The sequence below is a fragment of the Hemibagrus wyckioides genome, linkage group LG11, assembly GCF_019097595.1.
Source record: "Hemibagrus wyckioides isolate EC202008001 linkage group LG11, SWU_Hwy_1.0, whole genome shotgun sequence".
In the NCBI taxonomy this organism is placed as follows: Eukaryota; Metazoa; Chordata; class Actinopteri; order Siluriformes; family Bagridae; genus Hemibagrus; species Hemibagrus wyckioides.
In genome coordinates this window covers 21,115,801-21,142,953 of record NC_080720.1, presented here as the reverse complement: position 1 = coordinate 21,142,953, position 27,153 = coordinate 21,115,801, and the positions used below count along the sequence as shown (strand labels likewise).

The 27,153-nt window shown below is 39.7% G+C and overlaps 1 protein-coding gene across 1 annotated transcript in view; it reads right to left on the bottom strand.

Moving 5' to 3' along the window:
• gnai2b (guanine nucleotide binding protein (G protein), alpha inhibiting activity polypeptide 2b) overlaps nt 1–26,861 on the bottom strand; it is a 47,528-nt gene extending 20,667 nt beyond the window's left edge. The window contains exon 1 of the mRNA XM_058403095.1: nt 26,080–26,861. Within this exon, the coding sequence (XP_058259078.1) occupies nt 26,080–26,197 (118 nt within the window). The 5' untranslated portion in view covers nt 26,198–26,861. The remainder of the gene's footprint in view (nt 1–26,079) is intronic.
• Nucleotides 26,862–27,153: the final 292 nt, after the last annotated feature.

The following is a 27,153-nucleotide window of genomic DNA, read 5'->3' as shown; positions in this document are numbered from 1 at the left end:
CTGAGACACCCAGACTGTATGGTCAGAATTTGTCTTTAACAGCATGAATCCATGAAGCCTTGTGTCAACAGTCCAGGCTGGTGGAGGTAGTGTAATGGTGTGGGGAATGTTTTGTAGAAACATTTAGAGCCAATATAAATACCAATATAAATATAAATAAATACCAAATAAATACCAATCGATCATTGCCACAGTCTGTTCGAGTATTGTTAATGACATCACTTCATGACCACGATGTACCATCTTCAGGATAAAGCACCATGTCACAAAGCAAAACTGGGTTCACGAACATGACAATGAGCTCAGTGTTCTTCAGTGCTCTTCCCAGTCACCGGATCTGAATCCAGTCTTCTACCTTTGGGATGTGGTAGAACGGATGATTCACAGCATGAAAGTGCACCCGAGAAATCTGCAGGACTTGCATGATGCAATCATATCAACATGGACCCAACTGTTTCCAACATCTTGTGAAAACCATGGTATGAAGAACTGAAGCTATTTTAAGCGAAAGGAAGACCCTGGCCAGTATTAATATAGTGTCCCTAATAAAGTGCTATAAGTGTATATTGTTTGTTAAGCTATTGCACTTTTGGTTTCTGCAATATCCATATCAGAAGCACAAAAAATTAAAAAAATAAAATGAAAAATCTGCACGTACCCTGACAAACCTCAGAGCTTTCAGGTTTCCTATGAGGGCAAAGTACGCTATATGGCCCAAAGTTTATGGACACCTGCCCCTCACACACATCTAACCCTTCCTCAAACTGAAGTACACATTGTCTTGAATGTCTCTGCATGTGATACTGCAAAGCATCATTGCTTACACTCTGTATACTGGTCGGCGCCGCTCTTTGTGTTCTACTGCATTGCATTGTATTGTTTTGTAGTGTATTGTCTGCCACGTAGTGTTTTGTACTGTCTGTATTGTACTGTATGTTTTGCACCGTCTCTTATCTTTGCACCGGTCTGCACATATGCACTGTATGTGGAACTGTGTGACTGTACTAGTGCCTAGTTCCTCGTTGTTTGATGCAGCTTTATGTCTTTATGTAGCCCTGTTTCATTTCACTATGCACTGCACTATATAAGATTAAAATAACAATAAAAAATTTTTTTTGACTCCTGACTTAAAAACTTATTACTACTGTAAAGCGCAGGCCTTCACTTTATTGACGGAAGCAGAATATTGTGCCTGTTTTGCTGTATCATGTGCTTTCAGCTGAGACCGTAACTAATTTCCCACTATTTTTATAATAAGCCTCTCTCTTATAATCGGCCAGATCATCAGCCATATTTGAACAATGTGAGATTGGCTTCAGTGTTTTACAAAACTGTTAATTTAATCGTGGCACTGCTACTAACATTAACACACTCCACACAGCTGGAACTCTCACATTAATCCCTAAAGTGTTAGACTTCAAAAAAAGCTTTATATCATGGCATTTACTGTTGAAATATGGACCGAAACCCTGCAGGTAAGCAAAGCTACACAACTAGAATTTCCACTTGGAATGAAAGCAGACTAAACATTAGGAAACTATAATGATGTTATATTAAGAAAACAGCCAGGACAGGAAAAAGTCTGCACTGCTTTAATAATTCAGACCTTCACTAGACTCGTTTATTCATCTTGTTCTCTCCGGCGGATAAATATGTAGATCTTGCGTTCGATTTTTGTAATCTACACAGTTGCCTGGTAGATGAATAGGTTCCACAACTGTAAAAAGATGATAAACTACTACTTATTGACTTTCACAAAACTTCATGCTGTGTTTTTCTGAATCCAGTCACCTGCTGCACTACATACACACAAACTGACCTGGCTGGCAGTTAGAGGGGTTTTTCCCTAGGCAGATGAATTAACATGCACAGATGAACGGCATACTTTCAGTATCAAGAATATGCAGGTATGTGGAAACTGACAAGAATAACAAACCTGGCATGTGCTACGAAATAAAAATATATAACCAGCTAGTTCTCATACATTATTACATTACTATAGCTACCACTTTTTAAAGTGAGCTTGAGCTTCTGGGCACCAAAACATTAAGTTTTCTCTTACCTGGTGTGCTAGGTTGTAAATGTATTATATATCTACTCCTGAATAACAGAATAAAATGGTAAGGGTGTACCATACAACTCACTATGTAAATAAATTACATTTGGTATATATTGCGCACACACCATTTTATTCTGTGACATCATATTTAAAATGTCCTTTATAACAGTACAGATTTCAGTAGTAAACATTTCCAGAACTGGAGCTGTATACGTCCCATGCACTAAGGCTCACTGTGCTGTAACAGGAGTGAAACACGGACAGATCTTGTAATGTGGCGTCACTCATCCACACCTCAGCGCTGTTGCTCATTACCGAATGTTTTCAAAAAGCTTCCCTGCTGGTGACAGAGCACCAATCTGTCGCAGGCCAAAGCTAATTAAGCTAATCAAATAGAACTTCCATGTTGTCGTTATATAAACTGGTAAGAGTTTATGGTGCAGTAGTGTAGCTTCTACACTCTCAAGAAGAGAAGGTCGCCTCGAGGACAGAGAGAAATGTAGCTTTTTTCAGGTTGTGAATTGGACTGGCCCTTTAACGGTTGTTTTAGGAAACGAGTCGTCATTCCTTGAGTCCCTGGCTGCCCTCCCACCACCTCATTCTTCTTCTCTCACCCGTTTCCCCCCCCCCTTCACTTTCTCTCTGTTACTCCCTAAGGGAACACGGCCACATCCCTCAAATGTTCAAGTGGACGGTCATCAAGCATGCCTGTCTTATCAGATCAAAGTTCACAAAGTGAAAGTGCAATCATGCAGGCATTCACACACAGGGGTGGAGAGAAGAAACAAAAACAACTGTAACAAACAGATCTCGGTTAAGGCTAAGCAAAGGGCTCACCAACACGTCTTCTCAGGAATACAGCTTACAACCTTCAACTTTAAAAAGCATAAACCCTATCTAGCATTAGGATTAATAAATATTAATGCTTTCTTAGAAGAACAGCCAGGACATGGCTTACAAATTGGTTATCAGGCTTAAATGAAGAGGCGGCACTGATCTCACATTCAGCACTGGTATCCGGTTGATTCTAGCCAAAAAAAAAAGAAAAAGATATCATATTGGAGAAAACATATTGCATATTATGTTGCAAAGAGAGAAATTGGAATAATATATGTTTTCATTTGCACAGAAAGAGATTTGTCCATTTGGTCTTTCGTTAGTATTGATTTTATTATATTTATACTTTCTCATAAAGGGTGCCTGAAAAGTCAGGAACAAATGTGAATATGCCGAGCGAAATCTGCCAACAGAGAGAACACGAGAGAATCGGCTGAGAAAACGTGGGTGAGCATGTAGAGCATATGATGTAAATCATAAACACAACATTACGCACATGTAGTTTGACTGTTGGTTCCTGATTTTTCAGACACCTTATATTTAGAATATTTACAATGTAAATGATTTGAGTTTAACTGTGAAGTGCATTAGTAAAAAAATAATAATAAATAAGTAAAAGGAAAGCAAGAAAACAAGGTTACTCAAGGTTTCAGTATCAGTATGGGAATATAGGAAAGATGTATCGTGCCTCTTGAACTATAACAGCAATTCCACAGGCATGGCTCCATCGTTCCGACTGAAGACAAAACACAATTTTGAGTAGCACGCTTTGACTGGACAGTTTTATGACCTCCAGAATGAAGAGCTGTTGAAGCAGAGAAGTGATACTTGAGGAACTTCGTTCAAAATCTATTTAAGCACAGCTAACGCTTTTGGTCTTTTCGATTCATCAAAAAACAAGTATCTAGAAAAAAAAGTTTCCTATTAAGACAGTACAGTAGGAGCAAGCTTAGTGGTCTTCAGTCTTGTATCATAGATACAATAAATAAATAAGCAAATTTATTAATTTCTGTAGTACTTTTTACTACTTATACACCAGTCTGATATCTAGTTCAAGTGAGAAAGAAAGGGAATCCTTTAGACTCCCCCCCCCCAGATTCTTAATTTTAAAAAAATATTAAATGTAAGGCGTATAAAGAAATAATAAATGAGTAACGCGATATTAGCCGTTGCACTGACTTCTTGCTATTAGTGTTTGGCAAAGCAACGGGATAAAGAGCGTTAACCAGATTTTTAGCCGGCCGCTCTGTTTCCCGTTTGACCTTTCCTGTTTAACGTGCTGGTCCCAGGTTATTAAAGTTCAATTGGCGCATCAACACCCGCTCAAACATCATAAGTGTCTGAGAAGTTTATTACTGCCATGTGGTTTCTGACATTTCTTCAAATGTAATTTGCAGCCGTGACTCACAGAGAGATGTGAACCAAAGCTATTATCTGTGCTACACCTCCAACCGGCTGACGCTCAATACTCAAAGCAAGGGAGGGGAATAAATCTGTCAGTTTATCACCGCACAGCTGTTAGGACTGTATAGTAAGTTGATCAGGCCACATTTTCCTCTCTATATGAACTGGAGGAGCACTTGATTATATCCCTTGCCCCTGTGCTTGCTCTCTGCCGGTCTGTTGCAGGTGTCCCTGCAAACTGGAGCTGTAATGATGTCTCCAGGGCATCACGAGCTGAGCCGTGTCTCCAGAGTCTCTATAATCAGCCAACTTAAACCAAGCCTGGAGGGAATGCTTGATTAAAACTGCTGCTGCTCTGTGAGTTTCACTTCCCTTTATTTTATTATTCAAAATTCCCTCTATTCCCTCACACATTCTGCTATAGTTTTCTCATTAACTGCGATGTGGAAAACCTCGAGCTGACGCATGTTCTTCTGTTTCTTGCGGACATCAAGCTTGAGGATTCGCACCTTTATTATTTGGGCCTTTTTGTCTCTTTCATGTTCGTTTTAAAGAAAGCGTATTCCAGCTTTTCTCGAGCTTACGTCCTTAAGGCTTAAAGGAAAGTCCGGCTCGTTTTCCTTCGCTGAATTACAGCTTGCGTCTCTTAGGCTACTCTACTATTAAATGAACTTAAGTTTGACTTGTTTCCGACTTAAAATTGCAGGTTTGCGCACACACTCGCTACCAAGTGTTTAATCAAGAGTGAAAAGCTCACACCCTAAAGAAATGTCTTTTTTTGCTGTGGCCACAGTTGAGCAATTACAGTACACCGTACACAACCACAACCAGCCTTTTTGCATAAGAACATTTAGCACTCTCAGCCAATTATGTGACAGCAGAGCAAGGCAAGTCAAATGCTCATGTCAAACATCAGAATGGGGGAAATGCATGTGCATGTTTCTTTGTGTCAAACAGGATGCTTTCGCTGTTTCACAAAATGCTGATCTGGATTTTTACACCCGAGCATCCAGTAAGCCTCAGCTTTGCAGAAGGAAACGCCTTGTTGAGGAGAGATGTCAGAGCACTTGACCTCTAAATATTTGCTAGAATCACCTGCAACAGGAGGTCCTTCAGACAGCATGAGGCCAACAGTCTAACAGTCCTTTTTTTTTTTTTCTTCCCCCCATTACAAGGCAGATGGCAGAAATTAGCAGATGGAACCAAGAAAATGCTTATTTCATTGAATCCACCAAAAAAAAATAAATAAATAATAATAATAATAATAAAATGCTGCAACACATTACATGATTTCTTAACCTGCCTCGTGACGATATAATTTGCTATAAAAGTAAGCCTTCGTGGACCTGTAGTGACTGCTTTAAAACCGAAGGGATTCGGAATAATTTTTAAAAAAAAAAAGCCACAGCAGAGACATTGTAAGCTAGGCAGGTAGCTCAAAAATATTTCGACCATCTGTTGGGACGCATTAATTAGCAAACAGTTAGCTAGCTGGTCAAGCATGACTCAGCCTATTTCACCAATTTCTGGGATAATACAGGAAACTGAATCAATATATCTGTACAAATGTAATCATTTTAAATTGTGAATGCATAGTTTGATCAGTGTTAAATCTACTGTAGCTCACTAAAACCAGTAAAGAAGATTAAAAAAAAACAAAAACAAAACACCAATGTCCCTGTAATGTACGTTCCTGATATTCAGTGTGCAAACTGTATGTTCTAAGTGACAAAAAAAAAATCCTTTCGTGCATTATGCCACAGAAAGCAGTTTGTGGGTGGGATGAATAGTGAAGTGGAACAAATGATTGCGAAAGAGAAAGTGGGTCAGAAGCCCATAGCTGCCCAGTCCTCACTACTGCACTGCAGCAACAAAGCAGCGTGGATCCTCCTCCACTTCTACTTACACCGTTTTTACTTATCTGTGAAAACGCAGTGGCGTATATATGCTGCTTAATGCCGTGGGCCGTAATTTCCCAGCCTGGCTTTCGTCAGCAACCTGCCTAGATGAGTTTCTCCGATTGGCACTTTTACAGGGATTTGCAAAGCAGTTCCATGGATAAGTGAAGCAGTAGAAAACACTCAGAAATGCACGAGAAGGAGGAACTGTTTCTCCGGCTAGTTAAAGCGCTGGCTTGATGCCTGTTCAAATAGGGAATTGGTTCAAATCTGAGAAGTGCGCAGAGTCTTGGCTTATTAATCAACTTACCATCTCCACTATGACAGGAAGCCACACAGAGAAGCCAAAAACAGAAAAAGAATGCGAGAAGGGTTGCCACATCCATCACTGCTATACCACTTTGGACTTCTTGAGGTGCAAGAAAGAACTTCCACAGGAGTTTGGTATTTATGCAGCTGTCAAGCCGCCAGTGCTTCATGTGTATATATATATATATATATATATTAAAGCCTTATGCGTGTGTATAGGAGGTTTCATTCCGATCCCTGGTCCTGGTATACTCCTGTCTTAGACATTTTAGTGTTTTCCTTGCTCACAATACACCTGATTTAACTAATCAGCTAATTAACTATCCTAATTGAGGTGAAGTGGGTGTGTTCGAGCTTGACCGAAAGGTTTTCCAGAAGCAGGGTTAAAAACCAGAGGGGTGAGGAATGAAAATTTTGCATAAAATCTAATACCAAAAATATTCAATTCAGTTTTATTTGCATAGCACTTAACAATGGACATCATGCTTTACAGAACAAAAAGTTCAATAATAATATTATTAGACTCTGATTTAAATGTATTTGTATTTATCTTTAATGAGCAAGTGTGAGGCAACCGTGGCAAGGAAAAACTCGAGAGGAGTAGGAAAGGAGGAAAAAAACCTTGAGAGGAACGAGACTCAAAAGGGAATCCATCTTTATTTAGTTGACACCAGTGTGTGTGATTATAATTCAGTATAACCACCAGAGAGTGTGAATTTTCATAAACCATCATGATTAGACATAATGTCCTTTCTACAGTCATATACAGACATTCGGAGTTGTGTAGCCAGGAGCTCCTGAGCAACTCATAAATTAAGGTAACCTTCTCAGTTCATCATAGAATTAACAATAAAGTTTACTCTGTAACATCACAAAATAAGTTTGATGGCTTGAACCCATCATGTCCATTATGAAGTATTAGCAGATGATGTTGAACCTGATAAGCTTAAGCCACAGAATTTACATTGTAAGCCTGGCAGGTAGCTCAAAAATATTTCGGCTATTTTTTGCATGGAAAACACAACAACTCCAATGTCTATTGAACTAGTGCAATTATAATTTTTTTTATTTATTTATTTATTTTTTTATTTATTGGCCGTACAAAAACTTGTACTGTTTGCCTGTTTGAGTCTTTCTTGCCAGTCTTTCCTGCTTCCCTGTTCCTCTATGCTCCTCCTTTCTGAGAGCGCAGGTATGTTTTATATTGATAAGCTCCAGTTGACTATATGCTTGGGATGAGTGATGATAAAATTGGGAGTTGCTCAAAGATTAGACAGAACTATTATGATGGCCATTAAGTCAGACGTTCAAAATAATAATAATATGCGTTTCATTTCACCCGTTTTGTATCCTAGACACACCTCGTTTACCTGTTGCTTGTCTTCAAAGCAACAAAACGTCTTTCTCCGATGCAGCTGTTGGACTTGAACCATACGCATTTGTACTTTATTATACCTTGATCAGTCCTGACTTTAGATATGCAAGCATTCCTTACTTTGCTAGGAAAAAAACCCCTAAATGTTCATGATTGCAGCAACAGCCAACTCGTATCTCACTTCTAATATTCATATTCGTTCTCTAATATATACACGTCTGGTCATGTCCACCTTCCAATACTATCCATCATAAGTGAACACAATAGCATGAAGACATCACACAATTTCCTAATTAACTAGCTAGTAAAATTATTTGTATAAAATCTACAATACAGGATGTACTGAAGCAGCCAGCTGTAACAGTAACCACAATTCGATAACTAACTGTACTGTTCTTTAGTTTTGGTGAATAAATGGGCACTCCGTTCAGCATATTCGAAGCTGCATAGTTATTAGTGGTTTACTGACACATTCAGGGGTAATTTAAATGACTAACAAATGCTGCTAGACACTCGCCCACTCAGCACTTGCTTTAATCCAAACTATGACTAATTATAAATTTAAACTCTCAACATGAAACTCACCTCAAATGCTGTCAAACAGATCGTAAACAATACAGATAAATGAAGGGCCTCGGGTGAGGCATGTGACTCCCCTGAACTTCCCCTCAATCCACCTGCCACACACTAATTAGCTGGCAGATAGCTAGCTGGTCAACCATGACTCAGCCTTTTACACCAATTTCTGGGATTTTATGCATACATTTACTCCAGGCAAATGAATACATAAATGCGTAGGCTCAGTCTACCAAGTCATGAACGATCTCTATATGTCTTCATAAATAATCAATTAGGTATTACTGTCTGAATGACAGATACCTGATGTGGCATATCACCCTCCATTCGTCTCCTGGTCCAATCAACCATAACATTATGAGCAGTGACAGGTGAAGTGAATAAGACTGATCATCTCCTCATCATGGCACCTGTTAGTGGGTGGGATATATTAGGCAGCAAGTGAACATTTTGTCCTCAAAGTTGATATGTTTTAAGCAGGAAAAATGGGCAAGCGTAAGGATTTGAGTGAGTTTGGCAAAAGGCCAAATTGTCAGGCATCTCCAAAACTGCTCATGCTGGGTGTTCCCGGTCTGCAGTTGTCAGTATCTATCAAAAGTGGTCCAAGGAAGGAACAGTGGTGAACCAGCGATAGGGTCATGTGCAGACAAGGATCATTGAAGCACGTGGTGAGCAAAGGCTGGCCTGTGTGGTCCAATCTAACAGACGAGCTACTGTTACTCAAATTGCTGAAGAAGTGCTGGTTGCTGGTTCGGATACAAAGGTGTTAGAATATATGATGCATGATATATAATTCTGCATTAATTTATATATTTATTCTGTATATTATACACATACATACATATATAGAACAAGCAGGCACCAAGTTTTAAAAAATAAATAAATAAATATATAAATTAAAAAAAAAAAAAGGTACACAAAACTGCTAATTAGGTATATGTTTATGTAATGCAAATTAAATACAGTCCATGGCAATCAAAATCTTGAGTTGAATTTTTACATCTTTATATTTAACCAGCCAACTATAAGTTTTCTCCTGATGCAGCCTCCTCTCAGTTCAGACAAATGGACTGGAACATAAGGTTAAAGCTCATTAAAGCTTCCAGAGACAAAGCCCCTGTCTGACATTATCCCACCACTACACCTTCGAGAATACAGTTAAAACTGTTGGCACCCTGTGGGTGGAGGTCTGACTCACTAGTGAAAAACCTACATATGAAAAACCAACATCCGGACATAAAAAAAACACACACACACACACCCCATGCTTTCATTTCCTTCAGTTCAAACCAGATACGAGACCGACACACGAACAACATACAAAACCTGGGCTCCTTTTATGGTGTGCAAGCGTGTCATAAGGGTGTCTTCATTCATATGTAGGTGCTTTGCAGTCAGATCGCAATGCTTGCTTTACTGGTTTGCCCTCACACGATTGCGTGTTTATATCCTGCAGAACATTCTGCTAAATAGAGGTTATGTTCTGATTGTAACTACATGAAGATCAACACTCGATTGACCTCATTAACGTCAGCTCTTAAGGCATTGTTCCAGTTATCACTTAAGATGAGTAATAATCTGTTCAGAAAACATCCGTCTCATGCAATGCCTCCCATGAAATCAGCTCTGACTGGTGCCTGCGCTTAGGAAGAGTTACATAAGTCTTATGGGTGCAGCGGTAGGGTGTATCGTATTCTATAAGACTCTCGATTCGTGACATCGGGGTAGCTGAAAAAAAAAATACATTTAACAGGATGCGTATTAAAGTAAGCTATTTAACATAAAATACAGCTTGTACTACATGAAATGGAATAAACATTTACATTCAAATCAAGCCACACTTCTACTTCTGAAATAGCAGCTTCCTCTTTTTCAGGAATCAGGAGAGGCTACAGTGGTTTAAAAACAACAACCACCAGCTCCCTAAACACAATTCTAGAGCACTAGGTTGAAAGAGAAAAAAACAAAACATGTATGATCTATAACTATACAGTAAAATGTAAAAGCTGAAATATATCCTGGATTTGGTTTCCTGTGCTTGGGGAGTAAAGCTCATTGAATTCACCTAATTAAAATGCGTACATCAGATCCACGTGAGTAACATGAACACACTTAGTTTGAGCTGAATCGAGGACCCATGATGCTGGAACGGCCATATTACTACTGCACTATTTTAGTTGCCAACATTTCTAAAATTACTTCTAGCTCCCATCAGCACCAACATCCATGTGATGCGACTGGTTTACGTTAATACTACGTGAATTGAGCACGCACACTCTACATGATTCACTTAGAAAGTGGATTTCATTGCTTATATTGAACTTAAACATGTTTTCCGGATAAACTTTATACTTTTGTTGATCTTTTTTTTCTTAAAACTGACACATCACGTATTCCTTTTCTTCAGTGAGGCAGACAGCCTTTCCTTGCTGTTTCAATCCAGGCTAAAGAAATCACATGGGAAGGACATGTTTGGTAGTGGACACCGCCGGATTCAAACACACACCGAGGGATACAGACAGTTACGTGATTCTGAAGCATGGGCCTTTCTTATTTTACTGTTACGCCGTTGTGCTCTTAGACACGCCTCCTCATGGGTCACACCAGTCAAAGCTTAGCCATGTTCTTTTTCCATTCCAGTCCACAGCTTTTCTTTGCCTCAGCTGACATTAAGTTTCAATTAACGTACTTGAATGTTCAATTGATAAGCTAAGGCACACATTTAAACAACGCTTGTTTCAAACAATGCACTTAAATTTTGCACATCATTACACACCAAATAAATACCTATGGGGAGACATTTATCATTATTACTATTAATATGATTCTTCATTTTTGCAGACAGCCAGAGAGAAACACATTTACGTTCGTCTATAGTTTTCTGAGCATTGTATAGTAGAAAATCTCAAAATGTCACCACATGAAAGGTTTTCCACCACATGACTCATTTTCTAGTTGGAGCATATCAAATGGCGTCCCATTTCCTTTGTTTGCACCCTACACACACTCCGTATAGCATAAATGCTGTAAGAGCTACCTAGTACCTTCACAAAAAGTGTAGAAAGCCCTTTCGGGATTCAGCCCGAAAAAATGCATGACTGCGTGTGTGTGTGTGTGGGTGGGTGTGTGTGTGTATACACACGTGCATGTGTGTATTTAATATCATTTGGAAAACTTCACACTCAAAGACCTCTGTATTTTCATTAAAGAGTAAAGTTTTGCCTCCATTAGCTGTGTTTGGGAGAATAGGCAGCCATTAAGTAAAAGTTTGCTCCTCTTTAATTTTCACTAAACTTTCAGGAATTGACATTTATGTGCTTACTTTACAACCTTGTGCTTACTTTTACTCCATCAGAAATGTAGCATTGGCAAACGCATCCATCCCTTATCTCTCTACTGCTTATCCTACACAGGGACTGGAGACTAGAGCCTGTCCCAGGGTACACATTCACACATCCATTCACACACTGCAGACAATTTGGGGATGCCAGTTAGCCGACAGCACATGTTTTTGGACTGGGGGAGGAAACTGGTGTACCTAGAGGAGACCCATGAATCACAGGAAGAACATGTAAACTCCATGTACACAAAGCAGGGGCTGGAATCAAACCCTCACACTTTCATGAACAAATCTTGTGATGGGGAAAACCAAGAAAAAACACAAACACAAATACAGATAGCCCTGGGTAATATATAAAATACCAGTGATTAAAATAAACAAACAAAAAAAAAAAGATTGAAGAGAAGAGCTTCTAAATTCATTAGAGGACATTACGGTCACTAATTTTCCACATTGTGTACATTACCTGTGTATTGAATCAGTACTGGAGGGACGTCATCAGACTGATTCTCTTAAAATTGCTCTTGATCAGTCAACAGTCTGAACCATTTCTAGAGACACTATTTTAGACTGTGTTAGCAGACATGGCACTCCAGCAAGAAGGTGAACCAATTTCAGCAAGGGTATTTATTTATGGTATGATACAGATGGTACAGAATGCAAAATCACAGTTCATTTACCAACCATGCAATGTATAGGCACTAAAACACAATGACAGGAACAGGAATCCAATGCAGTCACTGGTTCATTGGTCATGTAATCATAGACTCCTGCTCTGTGTGTTCTCAGAGATTAAATTAATCCTATATTTAGATCCAATTGAACCAGTACTGTTATAGACGACATTAATGATTAAGATGTGGTAATAAAATATGGCTAAACTAAATCCCAGGTCCCCGGTGCACAAAAACGTATCTGCTCAGTCAAATCAGAAGGATGAGCCTCTCTAGCAATCTGATATTTATATAAAGGCTGAAATCTGGTGGTCATGAAATGGTGTGATGTCACTCACAGACATCCCCAATGCATTTTATACTCTGGCAACTCTGAGCTTAACATTGCCACTGCAACATCTTTCTAAAAGATTCATTATTCAATACGCACTCTTAAAAACAAATTTCCAGAGCATTAGATAAGCCCCACCAGCCCCGGCTTAATGTCCTTAATGAACATTGTGTAACACTGCCTCAGGTATATTTATACCTTTGAAAGTTAGGATTTTGTCAAAAACACCAGGCGCACTTAGATTTGTGAGAATGTCACAAAAAAATGCTCACTAATGTATTTGCAAACCATCACCATGACAGCAAGTAGCAATATAATTACATACTTTATTGCAATGTAACCTTTGCAACCACTCAAGTATACACTTTGCACATTAACAAACCATTTATTTTACTGTGTTCTGTGTTCATTCTGAAGAGCCTCAGACGTCCTAGGGCCTAATGTTTTATGCAATATGAACACTGCATTTTTTTGCCCCCCAGAGACGTAATCAATTATCTTTAAAAATAATGAGTTTTGAGAAATAAATTATAAACCTAACCACTATTCCAGAAACAAAGGGATTTTCCTGTACAACCTGTAAACATACCAGTAAATGAAGCCACTAAGACATACAGACGGTCAGCACAACATTAGACCATAATGAGAAGGGAATGCTGCTGAGCAAAGCATAATTTACAAACATTGATGAGACAAGAGCTTGGAATAATAACGCTCTATTTTAGCTTTATTGGCAAAAATAAATCATAAACTTTACTTTCATGCTACTGAATGTGCGTGATAAGATTTACACCAACGTTTCTTCAAATCTTTATCACGATAGAAAAGCAATTCATATCTTCATGATGCCACAGCCACCTGTAACTGGAAACTGGAAAGTCAATGGGGTCAAATCTGACCTGGGCCTAATCTAGTTCTTCTTACTTGAGCAAAAAGGTCTAGTGTTGGAGTGTGTCCAGCTCTACCCCCTGGATTTCTATCTTCTCCTGTACAATTAGCCTTGCTCTCTGGATAGGAGTGATGGTATACTTTCTGACACCAACACATGCCTTACAATGTTTTAAAACAAAATGGAGATCCTAGCAATGTGAATTCAATACACTATTTCTGTATTCCACATAATTATCTTCCCATTTTAACACTTGCCTTAACAGGAAAACAGCCCACTCCTTCCACTGCTATAATGCGAAATAAATGACTCTCTATTTTTAACAAATTTTTCCAACAGTACATTAGAGGAGACACAGAGCATCAAAAGCAGCAAACGGATGGCATTAAGTTCAGCTATTCAGGGACAATCGCGATTTCAGTAAAAGCCCCATTAATTTAGAGAAAGGAAAAGGCTGCCTGCACCTTGCTGAAAGAGCAGCTACTTCCTACAGCACTGAACAAATTCCAGCAGGTACTGCAAGACAGCTGCACAAAAGACGGGGGTGAGCTAGACAGCAGAAAATATGAGCAAAGAAGAGTATGAACAGATGTGTCCACAACTAGGGAGTGAAAATTATTTCCTGGCAGCTCCGCACATCATCAGGTTCCCTCAAATCCGATTTACAAGAGAAAAAAAAACAAGACACTTTTAGAGAAAGATGGAAGCACCAGAAAACCCAAAGATGCCACGTTGGACTGACTGAGATGGTCTGGCTCTACGGTAGGCGCTGCAAAGCCGGGACTTCATCCAATTACGGCTGCTGCCAGGCATGGAGGTTTGTTGGTTTCTCCATCCCTCCCGCTCTCTCTCTCTCTCTCGGATTATAAAGCTTCTCTACTCTGCATCTTTTCATGAGGTAGTTACTAGCCACATATGCTGAACAGCTGCTTCCATAAACACAGGATTCAAAAGTTTCTTGGTCAGTTATATATAAACCACCTTACATCATCAGGGAAATAACAGGTTTTCTGCGACTTGTAATCTGCTACCTGCTGCCTGAAATTAGTGCAGATTAAATTATTGCTTAAAAATACTTGGTTTTAATGAATTTTCCTCATGGAATGCAATTAGGATGGTTGAGCACCTTCTCTTACTACATGTTATATAACAACAACCTTGATGCGAGTATAAGACAGGTTCAGTTGTGTGTGATGGATAAGCTCATGCTGGCACAATGCTCAAACTAAGCCAAAGCTAATGATCAGAGACACTTCATGCTGTCCTGACTCACACACAAATCACCAGGCTATGTGCTGGGACGTGATGACCTAATCGAGGTAAAACCACATACATTCACCCTGACATATTTAAGAATGTGTGTTCTGCTGAACAAACCACACTAGGTCCATAAATATTGGGACCCTGACCAAGTTTCTCTTATTTTAGCTGTCTACCATTGCATATTGGAGTTTAAAATAAATAATGACTATGAGCATATATAACCAGATCAGAGGAATTACAGCACTTTTTATATGTGGTCCCCGTTTTTAAGGAATCAAAGCCAGTCGGACAACTGGCGGCTCAGCTGTTCTTTCTGAGGTGTGCGTTATTCCCTCATTATTTCACTACAAGTTAAAAGGTCTAGATTTGCATTTAGAATCTTGTTCTCTTAACTCTCAAGTCCAAAGTGTGGTCAAGGCCAGTTACACACACACACTGTTTGGAGGGTTCTTAAAAAGGAAGGAGAACACCCATGAGCTCAGGAACACCAAAATGCCTGGGAAGACCACGGAAAACTGCGGTGGATGACTAAAGAATTCTTTCCCTGGTGAAGAAAAACAGATTACAAACACTATCCAGGAGGTAGGCCTATTAGTGTCAAAGTCAACAATCTAGAGGAAAAACAAATATTTCACCATAAGATATAAACCATTGGTAAGCCTTAAATCATGGGAAAACCATGATGAAAAAGAACTGTACATGATCTGAAGAAAATCATCTCATATTACAGCATAGGCATGTATGTCTGCCAGTAGAACTGGTTTGCTTTATTGAGTATTTCCTGGTGAGTGTGGAAGTGAATTCTGAAGTGTACATGGCTAATATTTTCAGCTCACAATCAGCCAAATGCTTCACTCAGACGGTGCTTCACACTTCAGATGAACAATAAGCGGAAGTATACTTCGAAAGCAGCCCAAGACCGATAAGCAATGGAATGGCCAAGTCAATCACATGAATGAACTGAATCCACTGCACTTCACTTGCTGAAGGCAAATCACCAGAAGAATAAGCAGAAACTGAAGACAGCTGCAGTAACCTGGAGAAACCCAGTGTCTGGTGATTACTACGGGGTTTCAGACTTCTACAAAGTGCTGTCATTCCTACACCTGATTTAAAACCAAATCTCACTCAACTAATGATGTAATTTCAACTGTAGTAGACATCCAAAATATCAGTAACAGTCAGTGTCCACATATTTAAGTATCTGACCTTACATTAATCTCGTCAGCATTTCATTTAGACTGAAAGGTATTCAAATATAATGATTTTCACATAGTTCCAGGCTTGTTCCCTCTAGCACCACATGTCTCTCAACACACTAGATGGTGTGTTGTGGTAAATGAAATACCAGCCTGAATGGTCAGGCATCTGTGTTCCAGGCAATCCTGCCAAGTACGGCACAGTGATATTCAAACTTAAGGCAGATTGAGGATTTAAGTACCCTAGATTTTTTTTTTTTTTACCTCCTGTGCAGACTGCACTTTGAAGGGTGTCTTCATCATTAGAATCTGTGTACGGAAAGTTGATCATACAAAGCACCTGGTGCTCACTCTGCAACGACTTCGTGAACTTTGTATAAAAAAAAACAAGAAAAAAAAAACCCTGGGCAAAAACCAGAGCTCGAAATTCTCCCTGGGTGTGACCAGAGACAGCAAATGCAAGCCGTTTTCTATTGTTTTCTTTAACAGCATGCCTCACCCATGTCCTCACCCTTACCACCATTGTAATCATCATCATAGATCAAAGTCCTCATAATTCAACCCCTTTATTAGGTAAAAAAAAAAAAAAGCCAAGAGTTTAAGTGTAAAGATGGTTTTTGTAGTTGTTCTCTTCAATAATAAAGATCTACCAATAGATTAGAAGTCCATCTGAGATAGCTGGATAAAAGGAAACACAGAACAGCACTCTCCTCTATTGAAATTCTGACTCTGATTCAAGCCAGGTTGTTTCAAAAGGCTCATCTCTGGAATATTTATGGTTACTATAGCAATATAATACTCTTACCTTAAAAAAAACTAATCTACTCTACCAAACAATCTGGAACTACTCATTAACACTGAACAAAACCCTACTCTCAGCCTTGCCAATTTTCTTCTTTATTCAAAACAAGTTCTGACCCTGAAGAGTGTGAAGCCTTATATCATGTCCTTATAACATTTTCCTTGGGAGAACAAACCTCATTCTCTCCATCTCCATCTCGTACCCTATTCTTCTCCACATTTATAATTAGCTTTGACTGCGTCACACGGAAGGCAACTGACCTCAACTTCTAGAGCAAAGGGAGGTTCTAGTTTGCCGAGAGAGAGAGAAAAAAAAAGAGAGATGATGTGTTTCCAGCTTCTCCTTTAGATTTCATCACCTTCTTGACGTGCTGTGGATTTGGAGGAATTACAGTGTCTCTGCCTGAGTGTAACATGCAATCAGACACACAGCCACTGAGACATTTTAGGCCAAGACTGTCTGAACACCACACAGTATGCACACACCCCATTTTATTGTTGGAAAAATGTGGGTGTACAAGACATGCTTAAAAAAAGAGAAGCAAAATAACCTTAACTGCCTAGTTGTAAAAATAGATTTACTGACAGTGTATTGAATATCTAAGATATTAAGTATCACTATTATATTGCCTCATAAGACAGCGCTACTTGTACTTGTAGTATGCAAAATAAAACCAAAGACAACAAACAAATACACAAACCCAAATACAAATTCAAGACGATTATTAAAAGCCGTTTTGTCTCGATAGCATTTATTTTGTGCTTATTTGTTTAAACTGTGTCTGCATTTCCCAAATATCGGATGTGGTTGGCTCAAAATTAGGCCAATTACTTCATCAGGCAATGTGGGGGCAAGAGCATCAAGCAAAACACCAACATTTTTTAAGCTTGTAGCTTAAAGGAACTTCCTACAGAGACCTTACGAACTGCTAGCTAGTTGTTTGACGGCACATTTAAAGCGATCCTCCTTCCTCACGGGTCAAAATCAACATGATTTGAGATCACGGCAGGAGGAGAGCTTAGAAGGTTCATAAAGATGCACTATATAGCCAAACACACGACCATCACAGTCCTATGTGGTTCTTCCCCAAACTTGTTCCACAACACAGGAAGTACACAATTGTCTAGAATGTCTTCATATCCTGTAGTGCTAAGATTTCCCTTCACTGGAAGTAAAAAGGTCCAAACTTGGTCCAGCATGACAACGCATGTGTGTACAAAGCCAGCTCCATGACGACATGGCTTGTAAAGAACTCAAGTACACAGGTGACTGAATCTAGTGGGATTTTCAAAAAGCACATATAGGTGTGATGGTCAGGTGTCTACAAACTTTTAGCCATATAGTGTATTCAGTCTGCTTGGTGTATTCTGGCTGATGACTACCAAGCTGAATGCATCCTCCTGATCTACTATATATTTAGCCCTGGAAAAGTACTGCAGTCAGTCAGTCAGTGTATAGACAGTCAGGCTACAGGAGCACCAATATGATGCATACTGTAATGAGTGGGTACTTACGCTGCTGCTTAGTGCTTCAAGCTGAGGTTTTCTCTACACTGCCAGCTGTCAGGTAGGGTTAATTAGGGGACACGGCAAATTTACATTTCTAATAACATGCCTTTAAGGGCACTACAGAGCTCCATTTATCCCTCCACTGGTGAGACTTGATTGGCATTAAAGCTGGTTAGCTACATGAGCTGATACCACATGCGACTGAGACATGCCTTATAGTCTGTCTCTAATCTCCCATGCCATTAGGTCTAAAAGTCGGTCAGAGCAGTTTCTCCAGGATTTCACGATCACGGATATTAACGTAAAAATCAAGCAATTTTTGGAAGAATATTTTGAATAGTCTAGACCCTAGCAGACTAGGGTCAAGACATTTTGTGTGACATCACCATATCACACATTCAACTCAGCCTATTTGTATCATGTGCATTGAACATGAGTACAGCCATCATATACAGTAATTACATATGTGCCTTTACTAGTTTGAGTTCAGAAGAAGAATCCAGTCTTTGCAATTTCACAATTAAAGTAAATCTCCGTACAAAAATCTTTGCAAATGTTGAAAAAAAAAAAAAAAGAAAGAAAGAAATGTCAAGAATTTTTGCCCACACCAATCATAAAAAAAAAAAAACCTTTGTCAGATGGACATTGAAGCTACTACAAGATAGTGAGAAGCTTTGATCAAGCAGTTCTTGTTTAAAGAACACTATGGCATTTCAGAGACACCGCGATGATACAATCCTGGTAATTTCAGAGCTCAGTGGTTTACATGTCAAAAGCAACTTGAAACCTGAAACTTCTTCCTGAAAACTATTTCCTAAAACTATTGCCAGCGTCTGTCCTTTCCAGCACAGAACAAACTACGTCTGAGACAGACAAACTTACTAACCTGATATCAAGGAAATGATGGGGGTGATAACAATGGAGGACTAATTTAGCCTGGTGCTTTAGTCAGGGCACTCCTATGAATTAATTATACCAGAGAAAATCAAACTCAGGGCAGCTCAATAAAAGACTTGGAGAGGGCAAACAGAGCACTATGATGCTCTGTAAGATTACATGTCTGTCCTCTGTACACTTTAAGAATTTTTTCTTTTTAAATAAAAAAAAAAAAGTAGACGTTCATTTCCCCTCTTTCTCTTATCTACAGCAGACACTTTGACGAGGCTGGTTTCATAAATTTGCACGTGTAATGTTATCATGCTGAGGTATGAAAACAGATGAAGAAACAAGACAATTATTTTGTAGTGGTTACATCAGGCACAAAAAGCCAAACCAACAGAGACACCTTTGAACCTGCAAAATACAAACAACCAGTTTTCTGTGTTGCTAAGACTGATGTAACAAGTACACAGGTGTGTGAGATAGCTCTCTCTCTCACACTCACACACACACACACACACACACACACGGATGCCATGCCAATCACAGACTAGCCTACCATAACTCCTGTTTGCCAAGTAAATATTAGCTGCTTTTGATTACCGTTATTGTTCGTTGGACATTAGCACCACCAAAATGTCATGTTCAAGGCAACACAAGACTTAGTGTCTTTTACATGTATTATTAAAATGCACATCCTCTGAGTGGCTAATTACTGTTCACTCCTTGCACATTTACACCTTGTGTTATTCCACTATTGTTATTCTTGGCTCATCTTCATTTAAGGCATTAACTTCATATAAGTGTATAAATGAGACTTTTGTCCTTCGAGTCATTGCAAAACACAAAACCTGTGTACTCTGGATTTGCCACCTACCTTTCCTGAAGTGTGAATGTGTGCAAGCAAAGCCGAGCGGAATGCCGTTATCACCTTGATGAGTCTTTCCGGCACTTACACCTTCAGAAGTTACAGGATCAGGTGCTATTTTTAAATCGGTCTTTCTCCTCGGTGCCAATTTTTTTTTCCACTCGGCTGTTTTGATGGAGGAAACAAACGCTTGACAGCTGTTTACTTTGACCTTCATGTTTTATGTTAGATGCAACAACCATAAACGGCTATAATGCTGAGCTGTTGACCATGGGCCATTTATTAATTTGTATTATTATTGCAATTAGTTGAAATTATGAAGTGAAAAGAAATAAGATTAAAACATGGGCCTTTATTACCAACTCCAGCATTAAAGCATTTAATTGGCTTATAAGTGGCTACAAGGCTTCTCGGGTTGTTTAGGAATTCATGTTAATTTTACTTTCCAGGCAAATATTTTGGCATTGCTTTCCTGCAAATATGTGGAAAATGATACAATTCATTAGACAATTAGAAATGTTAAAAAAGACTCACTTTTGACAAATTGAGTGGGGGGGAAAAAAAAAACAGACTATCTAGAAATGATAAACTGACTGCTTTCTTCTTCTGTACATGTATTTTTGGCAGCACTTAGAAATTCATTGTCAATAAATATATGTGCTGTTGTCGCCATCTGATCCTGCAGTTATACAACAATACTACAACAATGAATATCAAATGCCGCTGAAACCCTGACCTCATCACTCTGTCTGGGAAATAAACCCCTTAATTTTTAAACACCGGCTACCTTATGAAAAAAATAAACCATGTCTGTGGGCAGGGGATAAAAAGGGAGTGAATATGTGAATAACGTGCAACTACACTGCAACATGTGCAAGAGGAGGTGCATGTGTATAGACGGCTCCCTTTTTCCTTTTCAAAGGAATGAGTGGATGTTGCATGGCAGTCAGAGTGCAACGGTCAATATACGCTATTAATGTATAGTGTTCGGTCTGAACGTAGTACGGAAACTATGTCCTGGGGTCTTTGTTTCTGAAGATCGTCTGTAACAGCCAGTGAAGCATTGAAGGGAAAAAAAAATCAGTAGTGTGGGTAAGAAATCTGCTCTTGGCATTGCAGTGTGTATGCTTTTTTTCCTCCGAGTGCACGGAAGCCGTAATGGTTTCTGAAAGTCTACCATAGGACCTCAAGCTGAATATAGCAGCCAACTACTTGAAGAGTGCTTACATGCACACACTAGCATTATAGCTGCCTCAATACTGCTGATGGTTTGCTGTGTGTGTGTGTGTGTGTGTGTGTGTGTGTGTAGACTACAGAAAGACTCCATTAGAGCACAAAGGAGTAAACTAATAGGTGCCCATGGCCCAAAAAAACCCCCATAAAATTTTAGTTCTACACAACTGCAATTTATTTTTTAAGTAATGTAACTTGTGACTAGACAATGTGACAAAAAAAACATATCATATGATAAGACACCACAACGTTTACTACAAATTCTTATAAAACAACTGTGTAAAACTGTATGTAAATAAAAGTTACAGAAATAATATGATTTAACACTGCAAGGAAGAAACAAAAATGTCAACATTATTATAAAGATGCAAAATCTTTACATGAAATACAATTCTTTTAAAAATGATCGTGATCTTGATATGATCTCATCAAATTAGCCAGCTTTAATGGTGAATTTAATTAGCTTTAAGCAGTAATATGTAGTGGTACAAGTTTGTCATGAAAATGGAACAGGCCTCGTTTCAAACAAATAGCACCAGGATTCTTCCAGGCTTGGGTCATAACCTTGACACATCGAGTGTTTTGAGAAACAACACTTGCTGGCAACGTGTGGGCATGTTTCTGTAGACAGCTAAAAACAAAGCTTACACGTCTTTTCTCAGGGCCATGCACACATCAACTCAGTGACCTACTTCACCACAGGATCTCCATTAGGGCAAAAAATATTGGCCTGCTCCCTTTCTTTAAACTCCTCTTCCGCCTTCATTTGTTTTGTCCTCCTCTGCGTTTTAACAATAGCTGTTGGGCTGGATAAAAACGGCACCTCAGGGACACGAGAAAGGACGAAGGTCAATAAACCGACGGGTTTGGTTGCTAACACTATGCACCCTCATAGTGAGAAGACCAGGTTTTAACAAACACGTGACACATTCCTCCGTGCCCATTCCACCCGCCTCGACTTACTTTTGGATGGTGGCTAACAATTTGCCTTGAAACTGACATTGGGCAAATCTCTGGAAAAATATATTAGAAGACTTGAGGTAACATCCATTATCACAGTTTCTATAGGAGTCTGTTACGGCAGTATGCAGTGCTTTTAACATACATTATGTATTTGAGTGTACGTCTGGGTGCGTGGGGATTCGAGTACTCGGCTACTCTAAGCACCATTTGGGTTTTTCTGAAGCTATTCGTTCACTGTATGAATGGCAGTATTTTGGTGCAGAGAGCAGCACTGTCATAGCGTGCATCAGGACTAACAAAATAAGTCTCGGGAGAGGGCGGTTTTAACTCTCATGTGAGTGGGAGCAGGCATGCTTGCAGCACAAAGCGGAGATAATACATTTCCAATAATGGTCAATACACATGCAGTAAAAAAAAAATTTAGCCTGTTTTGGAGCGCACCCATTTTGTTGCAATTTTCATTTTGCATCATTGTTCACTGGTTTATTAAATAGAACATGCAAATATCTACACCGACTATCAAAATCTTATTAAAAATAAATAAATGCAATGCTGCTGTGATCACGGAGTTCATTAATCCAGTGACATTTTCCAAACATTCTGCTGACAAATATCAAAGTGGTGTAGCCTTTTAAACTCCAGCGGTTTAATTTGACCAAATGCTAGAGCGTGCACTGCTACAGGAGGCCTGTAGGCTTGACCTTCACTAAAGCGTTTGCTTTTGTGTTTAATATTTCTGTTCATTACTTCACTATGCTTCATCTGTCACGTGCACCACCGACAAGACTAATATCTAACTGCTGTGGAAAGAACAACCCTATTTTGCCGTATTCCCTCTTACAGCAGTTAACGGAATATTCAATCATTAACCCTTTAAAGAAGTTCAAATATTTACATTTTGCAGCTTCCTAGTATGTACTCCTGCCTTTCACAAAATCAGGCATTTCACAACAAACATGTGGAAATGTTCAAGTCGTGGGTGAAGAAGATTCTAATGAGTCTCATAAAGACGCTCGCTGGTGCAATCAGTTATGCAATACAGGGCCGGGCTTTTACAAAACACAAGCGATGGCATGGGGAGTATCGACTTCGCGATCTGGTTTAAACATACTGGAATGATTTTGTGAACGTGTTCACAGGAAACTTTGATGAGGTGATCTTGTCATGATCTTCTCTGAGCATGACATTATACAAGTGAGTTTATTAGGGAGAATCCTGCTTCAGAAAAAAGAAAATTCATAAAATTCAATGAAAATAAATAAAATACACAAACAATAACTCTTAGAAATAGCCATTTCTTCAAAGTGCTTACTTTCCTATCTATACCTCACAAACAATGCAATCCTCCATCACAGTTTCAATCAATTATTATTTTCAATTCCTGACAACTTTCGCAACATTTATTAAGCCACTGACTGCACTTGCAGGAGAACCCAAACTACACTCGATACACCTTTAGTGGTCCACTGAGCCATCCTTCCCACCCAGGCAGTACTGTTCTCTTAGACTCCTAGATGTGGATAGTTACATCATTTTTGGAATTTGATGGTGCAATATTCATACAGTTGCACCACGTTTTTCTCCATAATTACACAAAGCTTACTTACGCCACACCAACCAGGGGAGTCAGTGACCTTTGCATGATCTACGATTGCGGGCAGTGAGGTACACATGTGAATAAAGGAACATTCTGATTAAACTACAGCACGCCGAGGATTTTGATACTGCTGGGATTAAACGGTGTTACATTTGACTTTCCTTTCAAGTATGCCCTTTTACTGATTAAACCCATGACCTGAGTTCTAAGCCATCAAATCTAGTACTGTCTGCATTAGAGGATTCTTAACACTGAAGTTACACAGATACACACACACACACACTGCAAATTCATGGTGCCATGAATTTGTGTAAAAACTCATTTGAATTGGCACAAGAGTGTTTGAGACATTGCCTGCAAAACCAATCCAACCAAGGTGCTTCAGGCAGTCCATCTATAAGACACCGTATCTCTTATTATATGAAATGTGATCAAAATTATTCTCCTTTCCCACTGTACTGCGTTTTCTTTCACTCTCTCTTTCCACGTCTAAAGGAAAGACGATATTTGCTTCTTGGCTCTCTGATCTATAGCTCAGTCACTTCAGAAAAGTAAGAGACTGCTACTCAGAAGCACGCTGTCATTTTTCCATTCATAGCTTTCTGTAGTCCGCACACTTGTAATAAGGTCAGGAACCAACACTAGCAATTACACACCAAGACAGGCAACAGAACCACCTAAAGTTGAAATGAGAGCGCTCCCAAGTATAATTTTACATACTGCAGTGTACACCCAATGAGCCATACGAATGGTATTGTAGTCTGGACAGGGCAGATGATTTGTCATATCTGTGGTTTTCGTAGAGATTCTGTTCCGTATCTAAGCTCACACCTACCTGAAGGTCAATAAATAACCAGGAGTTTCACAGTTTATCCTAGTTTACAATCTCCGCATATGCACATAACAGACACACCGAGGAAACACGTATCAGACAGCAGAAGCACTTTAAGGAAGTGCAAGAAGGAGCCTCATGTGTGTGGCTAAATATTCATTTACACTAATGCTCGGCATGGATTCGGCAGAGAACTGCAGGATTTCGCAGCCAGCCATTTCCCGACCTGGTAGCGTTTTGAGATTTTACTGCCTTATGTCTGGCTAAAAACAAGCCACCACAGCAAGGTCCATGATCATGATATAATGACAAGGTATGAAAAATAGCACAGAAGAGAAGCCTGGAAAAAGTAAGCATCTAGCCGGTTTGGTGGTGACTTTGTAAAGTTGGGTAGGGTAAAAATAATAATCTGACATCATAAGCATAACCATAAAAGTTAATTATTGGCAGGCGACCATGCAGGGGAGATTCCAGGAGATATTCAGGATACGCTTATTACAAAAAAGTGTAGTCAAGCTTGTTTGTTTGTTTTTAAATGGGATACAAGAGTGTCTTAATCAGATTTGTGTATTCAGTCTGCATTAACAGCAAACATCGAAGAAAGTCAAGGTTCTGCTGTACACACACACACCCCAATATTTATGGGTTTCCTGTCACATGCGTGCAGCAAGTGTGTTTGAGAGAAAGAGAGGAAGGGAGGGGTCCTGCTCTTTCATGCAGCCGTACTTCTCCGTGGCCTTGGTATTGAGAGTGTGGGTTTTTGATAGCGACATGGGAGGCCTTATTAGTTCCAGGGTGATTCAGATGGCCAGTTAAACACGGACAGTCGATCATACAATAAAGGGCTTGTCCACTATTCGTAGTCTGTGTTCGATTGTGTTTCAATCCTGTAGTCTGAGCTTGTTTTGACAGTGAGCTGAACAGTTTGGAAACCCCATTCACAGATTTCACCAGAAATGGTGGTTTGATGACAGCTTATATAAAAGAGCGGACATTAATAGCTTTACACAAGAAGAAGCCGATTAATGAGTGTTGGGTGAAGTGTATAGGCCTGCCCATGTGGAGCTACATTTATAAACACTGTATGTGTGAATTAAGTTTTAATGAAATACCGTCGGTGTGAATTCCCAACCGGAAGTGTAAGGTTAACTGAGCTTTTTTTTTTTTTTGCCTCCCCTCTACCATCACCTTTTTGACCCCTTCAAAAAAGAAAAAAAGCACGGCGTCGCGTGCCGTGACTTACCGAGAAGAAGCAGTTTCACCTCTCTCGCCGCCTTCTCGCCATCTTCGCGGAGGTTTTTGTCGATCATTTTCGACCTTTCGGCGGCCGCCTTGTCCTCGGCGCTCACCGTACAGCCCATGGCTCCGAGTTAACTACCAGCTCGCTGACCAACTGCGCTTTTAAAAGGCAAACAATAAAAAAAAATAAAAAATCAAAACCAAGCCGACGGTATGTCGAACCTCCGAGGTGGGAAGCTGGAAAGCGTGCGGCTCGAGCGCAGTTATTTGACCGTTTTTACTCAACGGAAACGGTGAAGAAGGCGCACGCTGCAGACGGACGCGGTATAAGTAGGCTATGTCACGAATTTAAAAAGTTGCACTCGGGAAATGGCAAACAGAAGGCCTGCGACGCTCCATCAACCGAATGGCATTAGATATCCACACACCAGCAGTTAGTAAGGCTCTTCACTCAAAGTTGCCGTGAGACAGTTGGACAACAGATCAGTGGTCTCGCGCTCTAAACCCTTCAACCCAGCGACAGTTACATTCAGATGCTAAAGGCGAAACCACTGGAGCGCGTGAACTCCAACGCAGAGCAACGCACTGTTCAGTTAAAACGCACAAAACAACTCAGGCGGATTTCTGCCTCCCACTCTCATCTATCCTATCCACTCTCATTAAACAGGTGACATCACAGACCAGACGGGACCTGACAAAGAAAAAAAAAAAAAAACCCCTCATAAACCTATGGTTCAGCGCAGCCACGCCCGTAGCACTGAACTTTATATATGCGGAATGAACAGAGCGCGAGTCCGCGAAAACCTCATAGCGCCGAAAAACGCCTACTGCGCATGCGCCTGCCAGCCAGCTGCTGGTGTACTGTGGGAAATGCAGAAATTGCTTGTAAATATATATATATATATATTTATATATTGCATCGCAGTGTGAACGCGATTCTAAACACGGATGTTGCTTACACTGCGGACGTGAACGCAGACGGTTGAGGAACATGAGGTTACAACGGTACGACTCAGAGGTTCAAAGGTTACAAAGGTGCTCAGACAGTCCAAAAAAATCAGTCCAAGAAAACGCGCTG